Here is a 15,952-nt window from a genome sequence, read left to right on the forward strand (position 1 = left end):
AGAGCCACCTGGGAAGCCCATGATCTTTTGAAATTAGTTTCTCAAAAGCACTAGTCTGGTTCCTATCTCAGCCCTGTCTGCATTTGTTTCCTCTGTACCTGAAGAACTCTTCACTTCAGGTATCCACATGGCTCTATCCTCACATCATTTTATTCCATGATTGAAATGTTAGTATCAGTGTTAATTTCTCAGAGACACCCTTTCTGACCAACCTACCTGAAATACCCTTCTTCCCTTCTATCCCTAATTATTCCCTAATCTGCTTTATTTTTACTTGTACTGCATAACACAGCCAAGATACTATATTATCGATTCATTCACTTGATTACTTTGTCTCTGTCACTGGAATATAAAAGTGGTGAATTTGTCTGCAATAATCACTAATATATTCCCTATATTGAAAGTAATGCCAGTGTGGTAGGCCAAAAAAAAAAAAAAAAAAAATGTCTGCATCACACTTAGGGGAAGGAAGGGATACTCAGAGGGATAGCACTTGAGCTATTCCTTAAAGAAACAATCACACTTTCCTAAGTAGATTAACTAACAGGTCTTAAAATCAGAAAGGACTTACATAGGTTTGGTTAAGTTTGTGACGATCCCTATGTTATTCTATGGCATTTGTGTTTACCCTGTAAGTGATAAGGAACTCTTTCATATTACTAAGAAAAGTTGTTTTTAAAAATAAAAGTAATTTATTTTGGTAGTTTGGTGATTGATTGGAATAGGAGAAGTCAGTGATAGAGAATCAATTGTGAGAATTAAAGTAGAAATTAAGAGGGTATTTTCAAACTAAGGGTTTTCAATCTCAAGGAAGAGAAAGGGTCACATTTGAACAATTGTCTTTGGTAAAGAAGAGAGGAGATGAGTTGCTTATAACCCACCAAAAATATGCATTGCATTGACCTGGTAATCAAGTTTTGAATAACTAGCAGGTAGATGTTTTCTTTCTTTCTTTCTTCTTTTGTTCATCATTTGTTATGTACTGTGATATTGCATGGTTATTAATGATACTGTTAAAACAATGTTAACTATATATAATCTTGCTGTATCGACATCAGTGACATGTCCTAAGTGTATTATGAAGAAACATTCTAGATATTTCTCTATGAAAAAAAATTATTATGAAAGATTAAAATATTCTTTAAAATTATTTTACACTTAAATGAAAGATACATATTCTAGTCTTTAAAAACATTACTGTATGCAACTTTTGTACCTTTAACAATGGATAGTAATAAAACACTTGTGAAAGTGCTGCACTCAATATGCCAGCAAATGTGGAAAACTCAGCAGTGGCCACAGGACTGGAAAAGATCAGTTTTCATTCTAATCCCAAAGAAAGGCAATGTAAAAGAATGCTCAAAGTGAAGCCACTCAGTCGTATTCAGCTCTTTGAGACCCCATGGACTGTAGCCCATCAGGCTCCTTGGTCCATGGAATTCTCCAGACAAGAATACTGGAGTGGGTTGCCATTTCCTTCTCCAGGGCATCTTCCTGACCCAGGGATTGAACCCGGGTCTCCTGCATTGTAGGCAGATGCTTTACCATCTGAGCTACCAGGGAAGCTTGCACTCATCTCACACACTAGTAAAGTAATGCTTAAAGTTCTCCAAGCCAACCTTCAACAGTTCATGAACCGTGAACTTCCAGATGTTCAAGCTGGATTTAGAAAAGGCAGAGGAACCAGAGATCAAATTGCCAACATCCATGAGATCATCGAAAAAGCAAGAGAGTTCCAGAAAAACATCTACTTCTGCTTTACTGACTATGCCAAAGCCTTTGAGAGTGTGGACCACAACAAACTATGGAAAATTCTGAAAGACATGGGAATACCAGACCACCTGATCTGCCTCCTGGGAAATCTGTATGCAGGTCAGGAAGCAACAGTTAGAACTGGGCATGGACAACAGACTGGTTCCAAATAGGAAAATGAGTACATCAAGGCTATATATTGTCACCCTGCTTATTTAACTTATATGCAGAGTACATCATGAGAAGTGCTGGGCTGGATGAAGCACAAGCTGGAATCAAGATTGCTAGGAGAAATATCAATCACCTCAGATATGCAGATGACACCACCCTTATGGCAGAAAGTGAAGAAGAACTAAAGAGCCTCTTGATAAAAGTGAAAGAGGAGAGTGAAAAAGTTGGCTTAAAGCTCAATATTCAGAAAACGAAGATCATGGCATCCAGTCCCATCACTTCATGGCAAATAGATGGGGAAACAGTGAGAGACTTTATTTTTGGGGGCTCCAAAATCACTGTGGATGGTGACTGTGGCCATGAAATTAAAAGACACTTGCTTCTTGGAAGAAAAGTATGACCAACCTAGACAGCATATTAAGAAGCAGAGACTTTACTTTGCCAACAAAAGTCTGTCTAGTCAAAGCTCTGGTTTTTCCAGTAGTCATGTATGGATGTGAGATTTGGACTATAAAGACAGCTAAGTGCTGAAGAATTGATGCTTTTGAACACACACACACATGTTTAAATTTACAAGTAGAAAATTTTAAACTCAGATAAACATTATCGGAAAATTCAGTAAATTAATTTGTAGTAAAACTGATGTGGAGATGACTTTGTGTCAAAGGGTCACTTTCTACTGATTTGAAGATGGATTTCATATAGTCAGCTCACTATTTCGCTTTTCCAGTTGATTTCACTAATTTAACGTTTACTTAATTGACTAGTTCTTTGGTTGAATCTGTCTAGTTGAATTTCTCCCAAGCCCTTGCCCGCTCACCTAAGACCAGCATGCATCCTCCCTGCTTTGTTCATGAACTCCCTTTGCTCAGGAAAATGCTGTCTGTTACTCTGTTACTGTGAAATGATACATGCCTTTCTCCTCTGTGATTGGCACTGGTGATCTTCCTGTGCATTAGGAATTTACTAACAGAAAATTGTGGCTGTAATCTGTTGGATTGGCAGAGAGAGAGTGGATAGGCTACAGATTTCAAGTGGAATCCATGCATTTTCAAGGTTGCTGCTGCTGCTGCTAAGTCACTTCAGTCGTGTCTGACTCTGTGCGACCCCATAGACGGCAGCCCACCAGGCTCCCCCATACCTGGGATTCTCCAGGCAAAATACTGGAGTGGGTTGCCATTTCCTTCTCCAATGCATGAAAGTGAAAAGTGAAAGTGAAGTCGCTCAGTCCTGTCTGACTCCTAGCGACCCCATGGACTGCAGCCTACCAGGCCCCTCCGTCCATGGGATTTTCCAGGCAGGAGTACTGGAGTGGGTTGCCATTACCTTCTCCGTTTTGAAGGTTAGATAAGGTTAATTCATAATAGGGTCAGCATGCTTGACTTAATCTTTGCTGGTAAGACACAAATAAGTTCAAAAGAAGTTTCTAGGAAAAAAACCTAACTATTGAATGCATGTGCATTCGTGCCATTTGCTGATAATTCAGGGTGCTTAGATTTAGGATTCACTTAGGTCCCTTAAGCCTTACCCTGGTTTATGCCTAAAATGCTAAGTAGGCCCATCTGCAGAATTGAGACATCTGAATATATGTTGAAAAAGTGCATGTTTGGGCCAGACTGAGAAGCCGTCATTTTTTATTTGATCAAATTTGAGCTACAGATCTTAGATCACACATGGGACACAGCCTTTGGCTACTCTGGATGGAATGTATTTCAGATGGTGCAGTTGATTTACGAGAAGAAGGTGTCTGAGAGACTGATCCTTTAGCCTCCCGTTAACTGTCTTATTGCAGATGCGTGCAGGGCTATAATATCCCTCTTTGAATAAAAGAGAACATTTTGGGGGTAGATAATACCCTGATTCAGAGTATTACAATATCCAACGTATTAGTGTCATCATAGAATTTCATCAAGTATAGAGAAGTGCACTTACTTTTCTGATACTGAAATGTCATATGGTCATAACATACGGTTTGTGGTCAGCTCTGTGGACCAATTCATAATGAATTTCTATTTAAAGGTGAAATAAATTGTTCTTGCAGAACTATCTACAAAAGTGGTTATATTTTCTACAAATTAAAAGATTTAAAGTTAAAAGATGTTGGAGTTTATTCAGTGCAACTCAAAGAGGCTCAATGTTCATTATATCTTGTGAATTCTTATTTAAAAAAAGAAACTGCAAAAGTTAATATATTGATGAAAGAATAAAAACTGAAATGCCAGGACAGAGTTTTAAAAATTAATCTATTAGTATTTTACTCACAGGTAACAAATACTATGCTATGAATTTCATTTCTCTTTAATAATGTATATGAATCTTTCCCTCATGGCATCTGTTCTAAATCAGTCTATTTTCCCATTGCTTTTAAAATCAGGTCAAGGTTAATCTCCTATTCCATGTTTGCTTTCCAGGCATTAGTCATGAAGCTGCTGATGAAAAGGTGATTTTTGGCATTGAATTTAATTCAACCTTTCTGGAATGTATACCTAAATCCCAGCAAGCATCTATTAAGTGGTATATCCAGCGGTCAGGAGATGAACATCGAGAGGAGGTAAGTTATGGTCATCAAAGAAAGATCACCTTGAGGGAAAGTGTAAAACTTACATCAAATTTAGGTTGTGAGAGAAGATGTTCAACTTTTAGTGCCAAATGCAGCTCTTATCACTACTTGATAACAAGGAAAGTAAAATTTTATACTCTGGTATCCAAAGTAACAATGCCTTTGAGAGACAAATAGCCCAATTTAATGCAAATGTGTTAATAAAATACATTTAGAAGCAGACAAATAAAAAAATGTACATGATTCTTCCTCAACTTTTAGTTTTTCATAGACTCTCTATATTTTAGAACAATTCCTGATCAAGAATGAGACTTTTCCCTCACAGTAGCACAATGACTAAATTCTAACTCACATTGTATTCAGTTTAGACTAAAAATGAAACATGTCAAGTTTGTACAAAAATGGAAATATATATCTTATCATATCATCACATGAATACATTGGATAAGTCTCTAGACAACTGTACCTTTTCACTCTAGTGTATTAAAATTAAATCAACAGAGAGGGAAAAGTAACATGGATGCTCTACTTGTGACTTTTCCCTGTTTCGGTGTTTCTAACACATATATGTGTTTAAAACATATTACAAGGATTTGTATCTCACAAATCCTTGTGAGATAGCTAAGTTATATATGTTACTGAATTTAATGAGATGAGTTTGGGTAGTCTGAGAAATTGTGTATTAATATTATTTGAACATCATGAAACAGGTTAAATGACAGTATTTGAGAAACCAGTGATAATCTAGAATTCTAAAAGTCCCAGTATTAAATTAAGGATAATGTAATTGTAATGGAATGAACACAGGGTCAGAATCAGGTGAGTTGAGTGATGATTCTTTGGTAATATTACTGAAGTCCCATGGGCCAAAATTTTCTAAGGTAAATAAAATAAATGCAAAAGTTCCTGTCAAAATAAAATGGAAAAAAAAAAAAAAAAACCATCTGAGAATGTGAATTTCAAAGCAGAGGATTACTCACAAGTGTAAAATAATTCATATAACATCGCAGACACTCTCTGTCTGGGAGGATGTGTGAAATAGGAAGTAGCACTAATGATGTGTTCACCCTGACTGCTGAGGGTTTCTGAGCAGGTGGTGACTTCTCTAGCACCCAGTTTCTCTGCCATATAAGTAGGAGGACCAGATGTCCTCTAAAATATCAGCCTTCTTGTTAACTCTATAAACATTTAAATAGGATATGTAATCAGTCAAACATTACTGTGGAATTATGGTTCTCAACTTCAGGCAGTTTTGCTCCCAAAGTATTCATATTTTTGGTTGTTGTGACTGCATGAAGGGAGGGTGCTACTGATGTCTAGTAGGTAGAGGTCAAGGATGATGCTAATCATGGTGCAGTGCTCCGTCCCTCACAATAAGTAACTATCCAGCTCCACCCAAATGTCAGTAGTGCTGAGGCTGAGAAACCTTGGAGCCAGAGAACCAACTTTTATGGTATGGTCCACTGTTAAACTAAGAAGCTGTTATTCTCTTCATCTAAGAATAATTTTTCTACCAAAATGTTGACCCTTCACATATTTAATACTAAGGGAATAATTGTCTCATATCCTTATGTCATAATTGTCCTCATGTCAAATATGACAAACAATTGTCCTTATGTCAAATTCTCTAGTAAAACTTGATTCTTGCTATTACATTCAGAAGTTTTAAGAATATGGCATATCCATATTTATACCAAGTGTTTAAGAGTCTCATTGTTTACCAATATACAGTAAAGTTTTACCTGATATACAAATGATTTAAATTCAAGATATAAAGCATTTATTATTTATCCATGAGATATTGGAAGAACATTAATCTGAATTTTTTAACATGCAGGTTTTCTTTTAGTTACATTACAGTATTTTATTTTTGAATATTTCAAATAACTATTTTTAATTTTAGTCAATAAAGTTTGATGATTTCTTTTCAGTTAAATATAATTTTTTAATAACGATTTTCTTCCTCCATGACAAATTTAATCTAACTTTAAAAAAATGTTGAACTCTGCTTGGGGTGCCCTGCCAGTTACAGATACATACATTTGCTTATGCATGTTTGCATTCATATATTTTATGTTTCCAGAAAAACCTATGCATTACTTTAATGTACATTTTAATGGTTTATCATACAGTCATGGTGGTACCATAAATTTCAATGGAGCAGAAATAGTGTATTTATTGAATTATACTTAAAATATTTTAGCTGTAATGCTTCAACTGATATTTTCATCTATCTTTGTAAATAGGCAGTTATACATTGTCCAGGATATGCAATACTGCTTCCTGAGCTGAGGAAAGGGACACAATCCAGACTAGATTTGAAGCATTTTTCCCAGCAGGATACCCTCTGCTCTTTACCAAGAAGGTCACAGTTTGAAATCTTTCCTCCACTCAAAAAAAGAAAAAAAGCCTGAGGGAAGGCCCAGGATCCCCTGTGGCACAGAGGCTGTCACCAGGTTATTCTCTGCCAGGAGAAGAACATTTCCTTGCCGAGTTGTTTCACAGTTGGGTGCTGTTGGGAAGGTCATGAGTCAGTTGTCTGCTGACTTTCTTATAGAGCTGTTCTTGAAATTGATGATGTTTATGCTGTAACCAGTAAGTTAATTGACAGTCCCCAAGCTTCTATTGAACTTTTGAGATCTGAATAAATAATATACCATTTGTGATAGCAATTCTTTCATGGATTTTAAAAATATTTTAAAAACACCTTCAAATGTTTGTATGTTTCTATCTGTAGGTCTTTATTTTTGTTGCTTTTATTATAAAAGCAATATAAATGGTTTTGAAACTACAGTAACGTATAAAAGACTATGAGATCACAAAGTGTAGATAATCACACATATATTTTGATCTCTATTTCAGGTTTTTTTCCTACTAACCATTATATTATCAGCAAGTTCCCCTGCCATTCAATTTTATTACATGCTTCCTGTCCCACACCCTTGCCAGCCTGATGCCGCAATCATCCACTCATGTTCCATGTTTTATTTAAATAGCTTGTGTTACCTCTTAAAGTAATCAATTTTCCTTTAGCTAAATCTTTCTCTACTTGTCTGTTTTTCTAGGACAGATTCTTAAATGTAAAATAAGAGAGTTAAAGACTTTAATATTCTTACAGCTTTGGATAAACAACTGTATACTGCTAATTTCTCATCAAAATCACCATATTGGCAAACTGCCTTACCTATTACTTGCTTAGTTTATGTTGATACATTCATTTAAAAATTTTAATAAACCCTTTATATATTTAGATAGTAACATTTAACATTATGCACAAGTAACTTTTTATTATGTTTTATATCTCTAAAATTCTTTTGTGTGTTCATAACACACACATTTGGACACATCTGTTGATTTATATGATTTCTCACTTGTGCTTATAAGTTCCTTCCCCAGTAAAAACATTATATATTTTCTCATCATTTTGTGATTTTACTTTTACAATTGCAATTTTTTGTTTTTTTTTGGGGGGTTTTTTTGGCCCTTCTGCATGGCATGTAGGATCTCAGTTCCCCAACCAGGGATAAACCCATGCCCCCTGAAATGGAAGCACAGAGTCTTAACTACTGGACTGCCAGGGAAGTCCCTACAATTACAGTTTATATTTTATATTTACATTTTCTCCAGAATATTAATCAAGAATGAGTTATGTATTCATTTTATTTTTTTTCTCTTTTAAATAATGAGCCAGTTGCCTCAGCACTATTTTTAAATGTCTTCCTCTATGTTTGTTGAAGGGAAATACTCTTGAAGCCCTAGTCACTTCGACGACACATGCTTTAGCTCTGAAAGACCTGACAGGTGAATTATCTGCAAAGGAGTTACCATTAAGCTGCTATTATCAGAGAATCAACTCCCTGACCTTTACCTGCTGCTTAATACCTAACTGTCCTTTGTCCCATTCCATGTTTCTCTTTTCATTTTAAATGAATTGCCCTTCACTGAAGATCCACACTTAATAATGCCAGATATATTATCCTTGTTCACATTAGGCAAATGGATAGTCGACCCCAGTTCAAGCGTGGTTTTGATTTGTAAGGCCGAGCAGCTTTTACATATCACTAGAGTGGAGAAAATTCTATGAGTTTAAATCAGTGGCCAGAGATTACATTATCTCTTTGTAGAGGAGCTGAATTTTCTAAATTGACTGTGCTGACATTTCACTGTCGAGATGTAGTCTGCATAATGCATCCTATTCCAGCATGGAATGAAAGCATTACAGAGAATGAGAATGTGAAGGAGGCAAGTGTTAATCAACCACTTAATTTCTGGGTCACAGATTTCTATCTCTAGATTGCAAAAATCCTATGAAAATTTATGTTAAAAATGTTTTGTTAGAGATACCATTTTATTAAAGCATATTTTTGAAATTTTAGGAAGAGAAAAAAAAATCCCTTAAATTATCTCATAGAATTTAGATAAATCCAAAAAGAAATTCATTAAAGCAAACTTTTTATCTGTAGGTCAAAAACCAAAGAAAATGTAAGCATTCCATCACAGAAAGGAAAAGTGAAGGACCCCTATGGGGTAATGAAATGCCAGGTGTTTATGAAACCCTGAATCCCGTAGGGACAGAAGTAGACTGGAAAGGAGGGAAGGGGGCCAGACTTCAGAGTAAAATAACGTAAACAGGACACAAAACAAGAATAGCAAAAATAATGATAAAGTGTTGTGTAATATGTGTGAAATCACAAAGTCATCATTCCTTCCTGTCAGAAGCTTGAAAAGAATAAAAAGTATTGAGTCAGAGCTGCAACAATCTCTAAGAGTCACATTAAATGCAGTTTAGCAAGATAGGATGGACGGGACACATGTATACCTATGACCGATTTATATTGATGTATGGCAAAACCCATCATAATATTGTAAAGCAATTATCCTCCAATTAAAACAGATAAATTAAGAAAAAAATTAGCAAGAATACCAGCTAGAAAAGAAAATCCAAAGATGAACTGTAACTGAAGTCACCCGCTTTGATCACCTTGCTATTAATAATAGCCACAGGCCATTTTCCATTAAATCACAGAAGTAAAGCTTCAGAACATCACCTCTCCAGCAGTATAGCAGTAGTCTATGATGCTTCTAATAATACTTCACATTTAACCTTCAAAGAGCTTTACTTTTAACCACCCCCCCTCCCAAATACACCATATGCCGTGTCACCAACTTGATAAATGGGAGACCAATCAGGGAAGATAAATGAGTAGTCATAGGAAGTACAGCAGAAAGGAACCAGAACCTAGGCTATGGAGTCAGAATTTCAGTTTCTTGATCTAAGATGTATTTAAATTAAAAAATAATTCCTACAATAAAATTATTTAAAACAAAATAAAATATAGTACATGTTAAATTTGAGATTGTTATTTTTGTTTAATCTTTTAGAGCTCTACCAATTCAAATTCAACTTTTACCCTAGGCAGGAGATTTCTGTAGTTTCTAAGTATGTAAATGAATTCAACATGAGTTTTATTACAGTAGCATTTTAAAATGTCTGGGCCTTTAGAATAAATCCATTAGGAAAAAAAAAAAAACTACACATCAACTCAACCAAATAGGCAAAGTAAGAGACACAAGCAAACCCCTGATGGTGTGGATTCAGAGCAAAGGCAGGGCTGGAGACCCTTCAGCCTCATTAACCAGGGATCTGAGCTGTGACCTGCCTTTGGCCTCGTGTGGTACCCCGCCAGCTGCACTTCTCTGGCACAGAGGGTGGCTGGCCATATACTTGTGAGCTAACTGGGCTGGTAGCCAGAGATGTTTCTTTTCCTTTTCTCATATTTCCAGAATAGGGGGATTTTTTCCTACATATTTTTCACATAAAGATGCAAAGTATAGTCCACCCACTGTGAATAAATTTAATTTAGCCGTCTTGATGCCTCTTTGATTTCCATCAGCTCAAAGTCCACAATACAGGGGCAGATGTGTAAACTGGGAAATCTTCCAGACTTCTTTGTTGTTGTTGTCGTTATTCTACTCAGTGCCGAGCCCGCTCAACAATACTCCACATTAAACAAGGCTCTTGTGTTGGTAAACATGCCTCTAGTTTATTGAAGATAGGTTCACTATTCACACCAGACTGGGGGCCAGGCAAGATTAAACATTTGAATTGTCTTTCTGTACTATTGCTTCAAAGGGCAAAGAGCATCACATTCCAGGGGAGGTTCTTTCTGTTCATTGAGCTTTCTCACACTCGAGGTCACATCACAATGTTATAGTATGCTGAGGTATGAGAAGTATTTTCACAGATGACATAGTCTAAAGTATCATACAGACACACACTATCAAAATTCAATTCATAGTAAACAGAGAAATTCAGCTTTAAATGTTGCTAACCTTCTGACTGTATGGTCCTGCTCAGTTACAGCTCTAACATCCCAAAGACTGTGTCCTCCATTCCCTTCGACTTGACGTTTAACAAGTCACCACTTATGGTTTCCATGTGCTATCCAGCTCATTTATTTGGCAAAATATCTAGAAAAAGAGTAAGTTACTTTCAGAATCATCATTCTCTTCTACATGATAGGTAGTAGTGCGCACTAAAGCTCTTTTTCTACACAGTGACTACCAGTGTTACATTCTAGTTCTAAAATTCAGACACAAATCGGTATTCTTAGAATACCAATTAGTATGTGGAATCTCTTGTAAAGATGGTCAGCTGATAGTTTCCAGGTTTACCTCATTTTCATGACTTTTTATTCCTATCTGTAGATTGGGAGGAAAAACTAATTATATTCCAAAGACTCAGTTAGATATGATCAGATGCAACCGTACATTTCTGGGGGCAGCTACTTGAGTTGAATTTTTCACTCTCTTCCACGACGGCTGACAGTATTATGCTTAATGACAGAGAGATGGGGACTAGACCTTTTGGATTCATCTAAGTAAAACTAAGCAGCCTCTCTGGCTCTCATTTATTACCTACCTTTTTTCAACTCTGCAGGTAAAACCCGATGAAAGGATCATCAAAACAGAATATGGGCTACTGATTCGAAGTCTGCAGAAGAAGGACTCTGGGCTGTATTACTGCAAAGCACAGGAGCACACTTTTATCCACACCATAGTGAAGCTGACTTTGAATGTCATTGAGAATGAGCAGATGGAAAACACCCAGAGGGCAGAGCATGAGGAGGGGCGGGTCAAGGATCTGTTGGCTGAGTCAAGGTTGAGATACAAAGACTACATCCAAATCCTGAGCAGCCCAAACTTCAGCCTAGACCAGTACTGTGAGCAGATGTGGCACCGGGAGAAGCGCAGACAGCGGAACAAGGGCAGCCCAAAGTGGAAGCACATGCAGGAAATGAAGAAGAAGCGGAATCGAAGACATCACAGAGACCTGGAGGAACTTCCTAGAGCTGTGGCCACATAGTTTTCTATTTAATTTAATGAAAAGAACTCTTTACCTGCAAAAACACTGTTGTCTGTTTTATTCATCCTTATACTAACTCATAAGAGCTTTCCATGGAGTTTTGCTAAAGCACAAGAACAGTAATCTGAACAAGACTATATGATGGGTATGGCATTAGTAAGGGTGAATCATTCATCTGAACCAGTTTTCCAAGAACTAAAACTTATACCTGCAAAGTATCAGAATTATCCTCAAAACAGGGGCTTTACACTTGTAAATGTTTTATATTCTGAGTTTTTGAATTTATTATGTAAATAACTGAGCTAAGAAAGCATCAAATTTGACATTGAAATAAGGTGCTTTATGTCCTTTGCATGGCCTTTAAGCATGGAGTTTACCATGCAGTTGTTGCTTTATGTTCTTATGAACAGATGTATCATTCCACTTTAGAACTGGCTACCTGGTGGTCGGATTGGAGGGAAGATGCAAAATACAGCTCACAGTATCAACAGGAACTTTCCCAGTGAGCCATTTGCTCTTGGTGTATGGTTTGGAAATTTGGACAGGTGCGTTACTCCTTTCAGACCCCAGGGGTTACAATTTAGTGTCCTGCAGCATTGATTTACTGAAGGGCATAAATGTTCCTCCCAGGATTCCTTGTGACTTGTCAGGATAACAGGTTCACAGAGAGAGCTTGGTGCTCAGTTATGTGTTTTTAGAATATATGCTGAGCTATATAGGGACAGAATGCTTAATAAATATTTTAATAGGATATGGGAAAGCATTTTAATAAAAGAAAACATCACGGAGTATACTGCATCCTAATGGAAGGGCACGCAGATGGGATTTGTTAAGAGAAAGAAAGACAGCCATAAATTCTGGCTTTGGGGAAAACTCCTATCCCCATAAAAAGGAAGAATAATCACAAATACAGTGGATGAAAGGTAATGTGGCTTTATGCACTGGAGTATAAGTAGCTGTGAATTTGTAATTCATCTGTTTAAAAAAAAAAAAACTCTAGATTATGAGAAACTGTAAGCAAAAGCTGAGGAAAAGTTACATTTTCTAAAGGATCATGGGAAGAAGGAACACAAATTTATTTACAACCAATGGAATTTCAGTGTGTACTGCCTCTCTTTTTTCTAAAAATTTCATCATACTCTATAATTTATTTCTATTTAGTGTCTTTATTCTCTCCTAAATAATGGATTACTAGATTTTATTTGAGTGAATAGGAAAAAAACAATATATACATATATAGAGAGATAGAATTAGATAGACAACAGTCGTGGGGAGTGGGAATACTATGTATTTGTTAAATAACGAAATGCAAAAATTTTTACAACGGAAAGGGTTAAATTAACTCTTTGACATCTTTTTCTTCACAACCTTTTTTGCATTTCTGAGATTATATGCTGTATAATCTCATTGTTTTAGTAATTTAATAATAAATAAGTCTACTGCATGTAAAGAAAACAAACTCACATTAACATTTTTCACATTTTGTTAGCGCTTTCAAATGTTTCCGATTTGACCTTCCCTCTGAATATGTATGGTATGTTTCCTGCCTGTTTAAGAAGGACTCACCTTTCCTTCACACAACACAAAACCCTTAGCCTTCTTCTGTTTTGCCTTTTCACGCCCTTTTTAGTGTGAAATGAAAAATTAGTCACTTCCTCACACAGAAGGCAGCTTTTCAGAAAACTAAATAGCAGACATTGCTTGTTTCTCATGCATTGTACGTGTCTTGAAAGTAAAAGCCTCTGAGAAGGCAACTTATTACAGAGTTCAGTATCATGTCTGTTCCTGGCTTTATGCTCAAAACATTCTTACACTCATTGTACTTGCATTGCTTACCTACTCAAAGAAGTCACACTGATCTATGATGTTAAGTCACCTTTTGATAGGATGCTCATAAACATTTGTAGATGTTTTATTATAAGGAAAACTTAAGGAAGATAGTTTTTTAAAGTGAACCAGAACAAGTCACTCTATTAAAAAGTAATCCATAAGAATAGTTCAAGAAAGATCAGACTGTTAACAAGAGTGTTTGAAACTATTGATTTGCTGGCTTAAAATCTTCCCGGAACTCATAATAAGCTCAAAGCATATGAGTATGTTTTTTAAAAAGATTTCCAAATATGTGTATATTAGACAGTAATGATCAAATTATGGATAGCTTTGAGAGAATTATATGAAACTCAAGTGTTAGGATTGGCTTGTGAACATAAATTTGGTTTTCATCAAAATATGAATGTCCAAGCCATTTTTTAATTAATTCTTTCTTATTCAGAAAAAAGTTAGGAATTTTGATGGACAGCTAAATTTTAATGGCTGCTTTGGATCTAAATCTACTAATTTATGATAATGACTTAAATATGTTTGAAATATTGTTAGTAAAAAAGTCATGTAATAAATAAAAGTTTTATTGGCAAAGATTTATATATATTTATAAAAACAAGACATCTAAGCTGCTACATTTAATTTTTTAATCTTTTAATTGCCTATGCTTTAAGTGTAGGGGCAAAGTGCCCCTAACACTTAGGGGAACAGTGTGAATATATTAAGTCTAGAGATAAGACACAATGTATACTTCCTCACCACTAAAAGTTTTTACCAAATTTTCTTTGAAATAATGCAAAATAAAATTATAGTTAATACTTTTAAATTTGCTAAAAAAATCAGCTTTTTATGGAGAGGTCTTAAAATGTCTGTGTTTAGCCTTAGTTTTATGGGTTTTTTTCCCCCCATGTTTGAGTACATGTCTCTGACTTGCATATTCATCATTTGAATTTCATTCCAGCTAAATTTGAATTTCATGCTGCTAAATCCTGACTGTGCATTCATTTACATCCAATGTATTGGGAATGTTAAGTTTGTTTAGAAATGGATAGTCTAAATAATTAATGTAGAACCTATTTTTCCCCAAAGAGCTCAAAACACCACATTCACATTATTAAAAAAATTTTTTGAAAATCAACCAAATTATTTAAGAAATGGAAAATAGAGAAAATTAGAAATGTGCAAAAGCCACAACAGTAGTGAAAGAATTATAACTCACACCATACCTCACAAATCCGTTAGCTAAATACTGCTTACCTACAATATGCTGCCTGCAAAATGGGTTTACTCTTGAGTTGTTCCTTTGGTCTATGTTTCAGTTCTTTATATGCTATTAACTTTTGTTTCTGCTGAATTGTATAAACTCAAGCAAAAGAAAGTTTACAGTTGCCAGTGCCTGCTTTTCTACATTATATTGAAAATTAAAATTTCAAGGACAATTAGACAGCCTCCAGATGTCTACATAATGTTAAATTGAACAAGAGCATTAAACACTGATATTTTAAAACTTAAATATATCTCATGAAATATCATAAATAAAAGTGGAAATGAAAGCTGAAACAGCTTTCCAGTTTGTCTTGGACAAAATGTTGGAATTCATTAGCCTTATTGGGAATGGAGAATTTAGAAAAAAGAGATATTTAAAATGTTTTTATAGAAATATTTTTCTCACAGTAAATGACAATATTTAAATAATTTAATCTACATTTGCAGTTAAAAAAAGATCTAAAATTCCAAGATTGGACACATTGACAGTGCAAAGACAGGAACATATACATGATTTATACCTCTCATTTAAATATTTTGTCATATTAAAGTATTTATGGTATGTTTGAAATAGGTGATTTGGGGGGGAAGGGCAAAAAATCTGTCAGTTAATTGTGTAATTTAATTCTTAATAATTGTAAGTGGTTAGCAATCTACATTGAATTTATAGTTTTGCTATTTTAAAAGAAATGTAGTCTTGTAATCTAAAATAATTGCAAGTTGCTAAATGTATATTTTGGTTGTATTATAATAAAATACAAACATTAGTGTTTTATGGTTATAAACAGAATGTTGGTTTGTGTGCAAGTTTTGTTTTCATACCCTAAACATGATAACCAAATTTTACACATAGAATCACACTGAATCAAATACAAAGGAAAATATCTCCTAAAAAATTTTAGTAGATATATTTTGCACTGTAAGTATGTGATAATTTCCCTTATGAAAAAAAAGGAATAATTTTCTCTTCCCAATCATTATAATTATATACTTAAGCTTTACTGTGATTTAATTTA

The 15,952-nt window shown here is 35.1% G+C and overlaps 1 protein-coding gene across 3 annotated transcripts in view; it reads left to right on the forward strand.

Annotated features, from left to right (window-relative positions):
• The window catches only part of SEMA3D (semaphorin 3D), a 218,896-nt gene extending 203,170 nt beyond the window's left edge, over positions 1–15,726 (forward strand). For all 3 annotated transcript variants that reach the window (XM_061165129.1, XM_061165127.1, XM_061165128.1), the window contains 2 exons: positions 4,335–4,474; positions 11,424–15,726. In XM_061165129.1, coding sequence (XP_061021112.1) covers positions 4,335–4,474; positions 11,424–11,849 — 566 coding nt within the window. In that variant the 3' untranslated portion in view covers positions 11,850–15,726. The remainder of the gene's footprint in view (positions 1–4,334; positions 4,475–11,423) is intronic.
• Positions 15,727–15,952: the final 226 nt, after the last annotated feature.

Source organism: Dama dama, chromosome 18 (genome assembly GCF_033118175.1).
Source record: "Dama dama isolate Ldn47 chromosome 18, ASM3311817v1, whole genome shotgun sequence".
In the NCBI taxonomy this organism is placed as follows: Eukaryota; Metazoa; Chordata; class Mammalia; order Artiodactyla; family Cervidae; genus Dama; species Dama dama.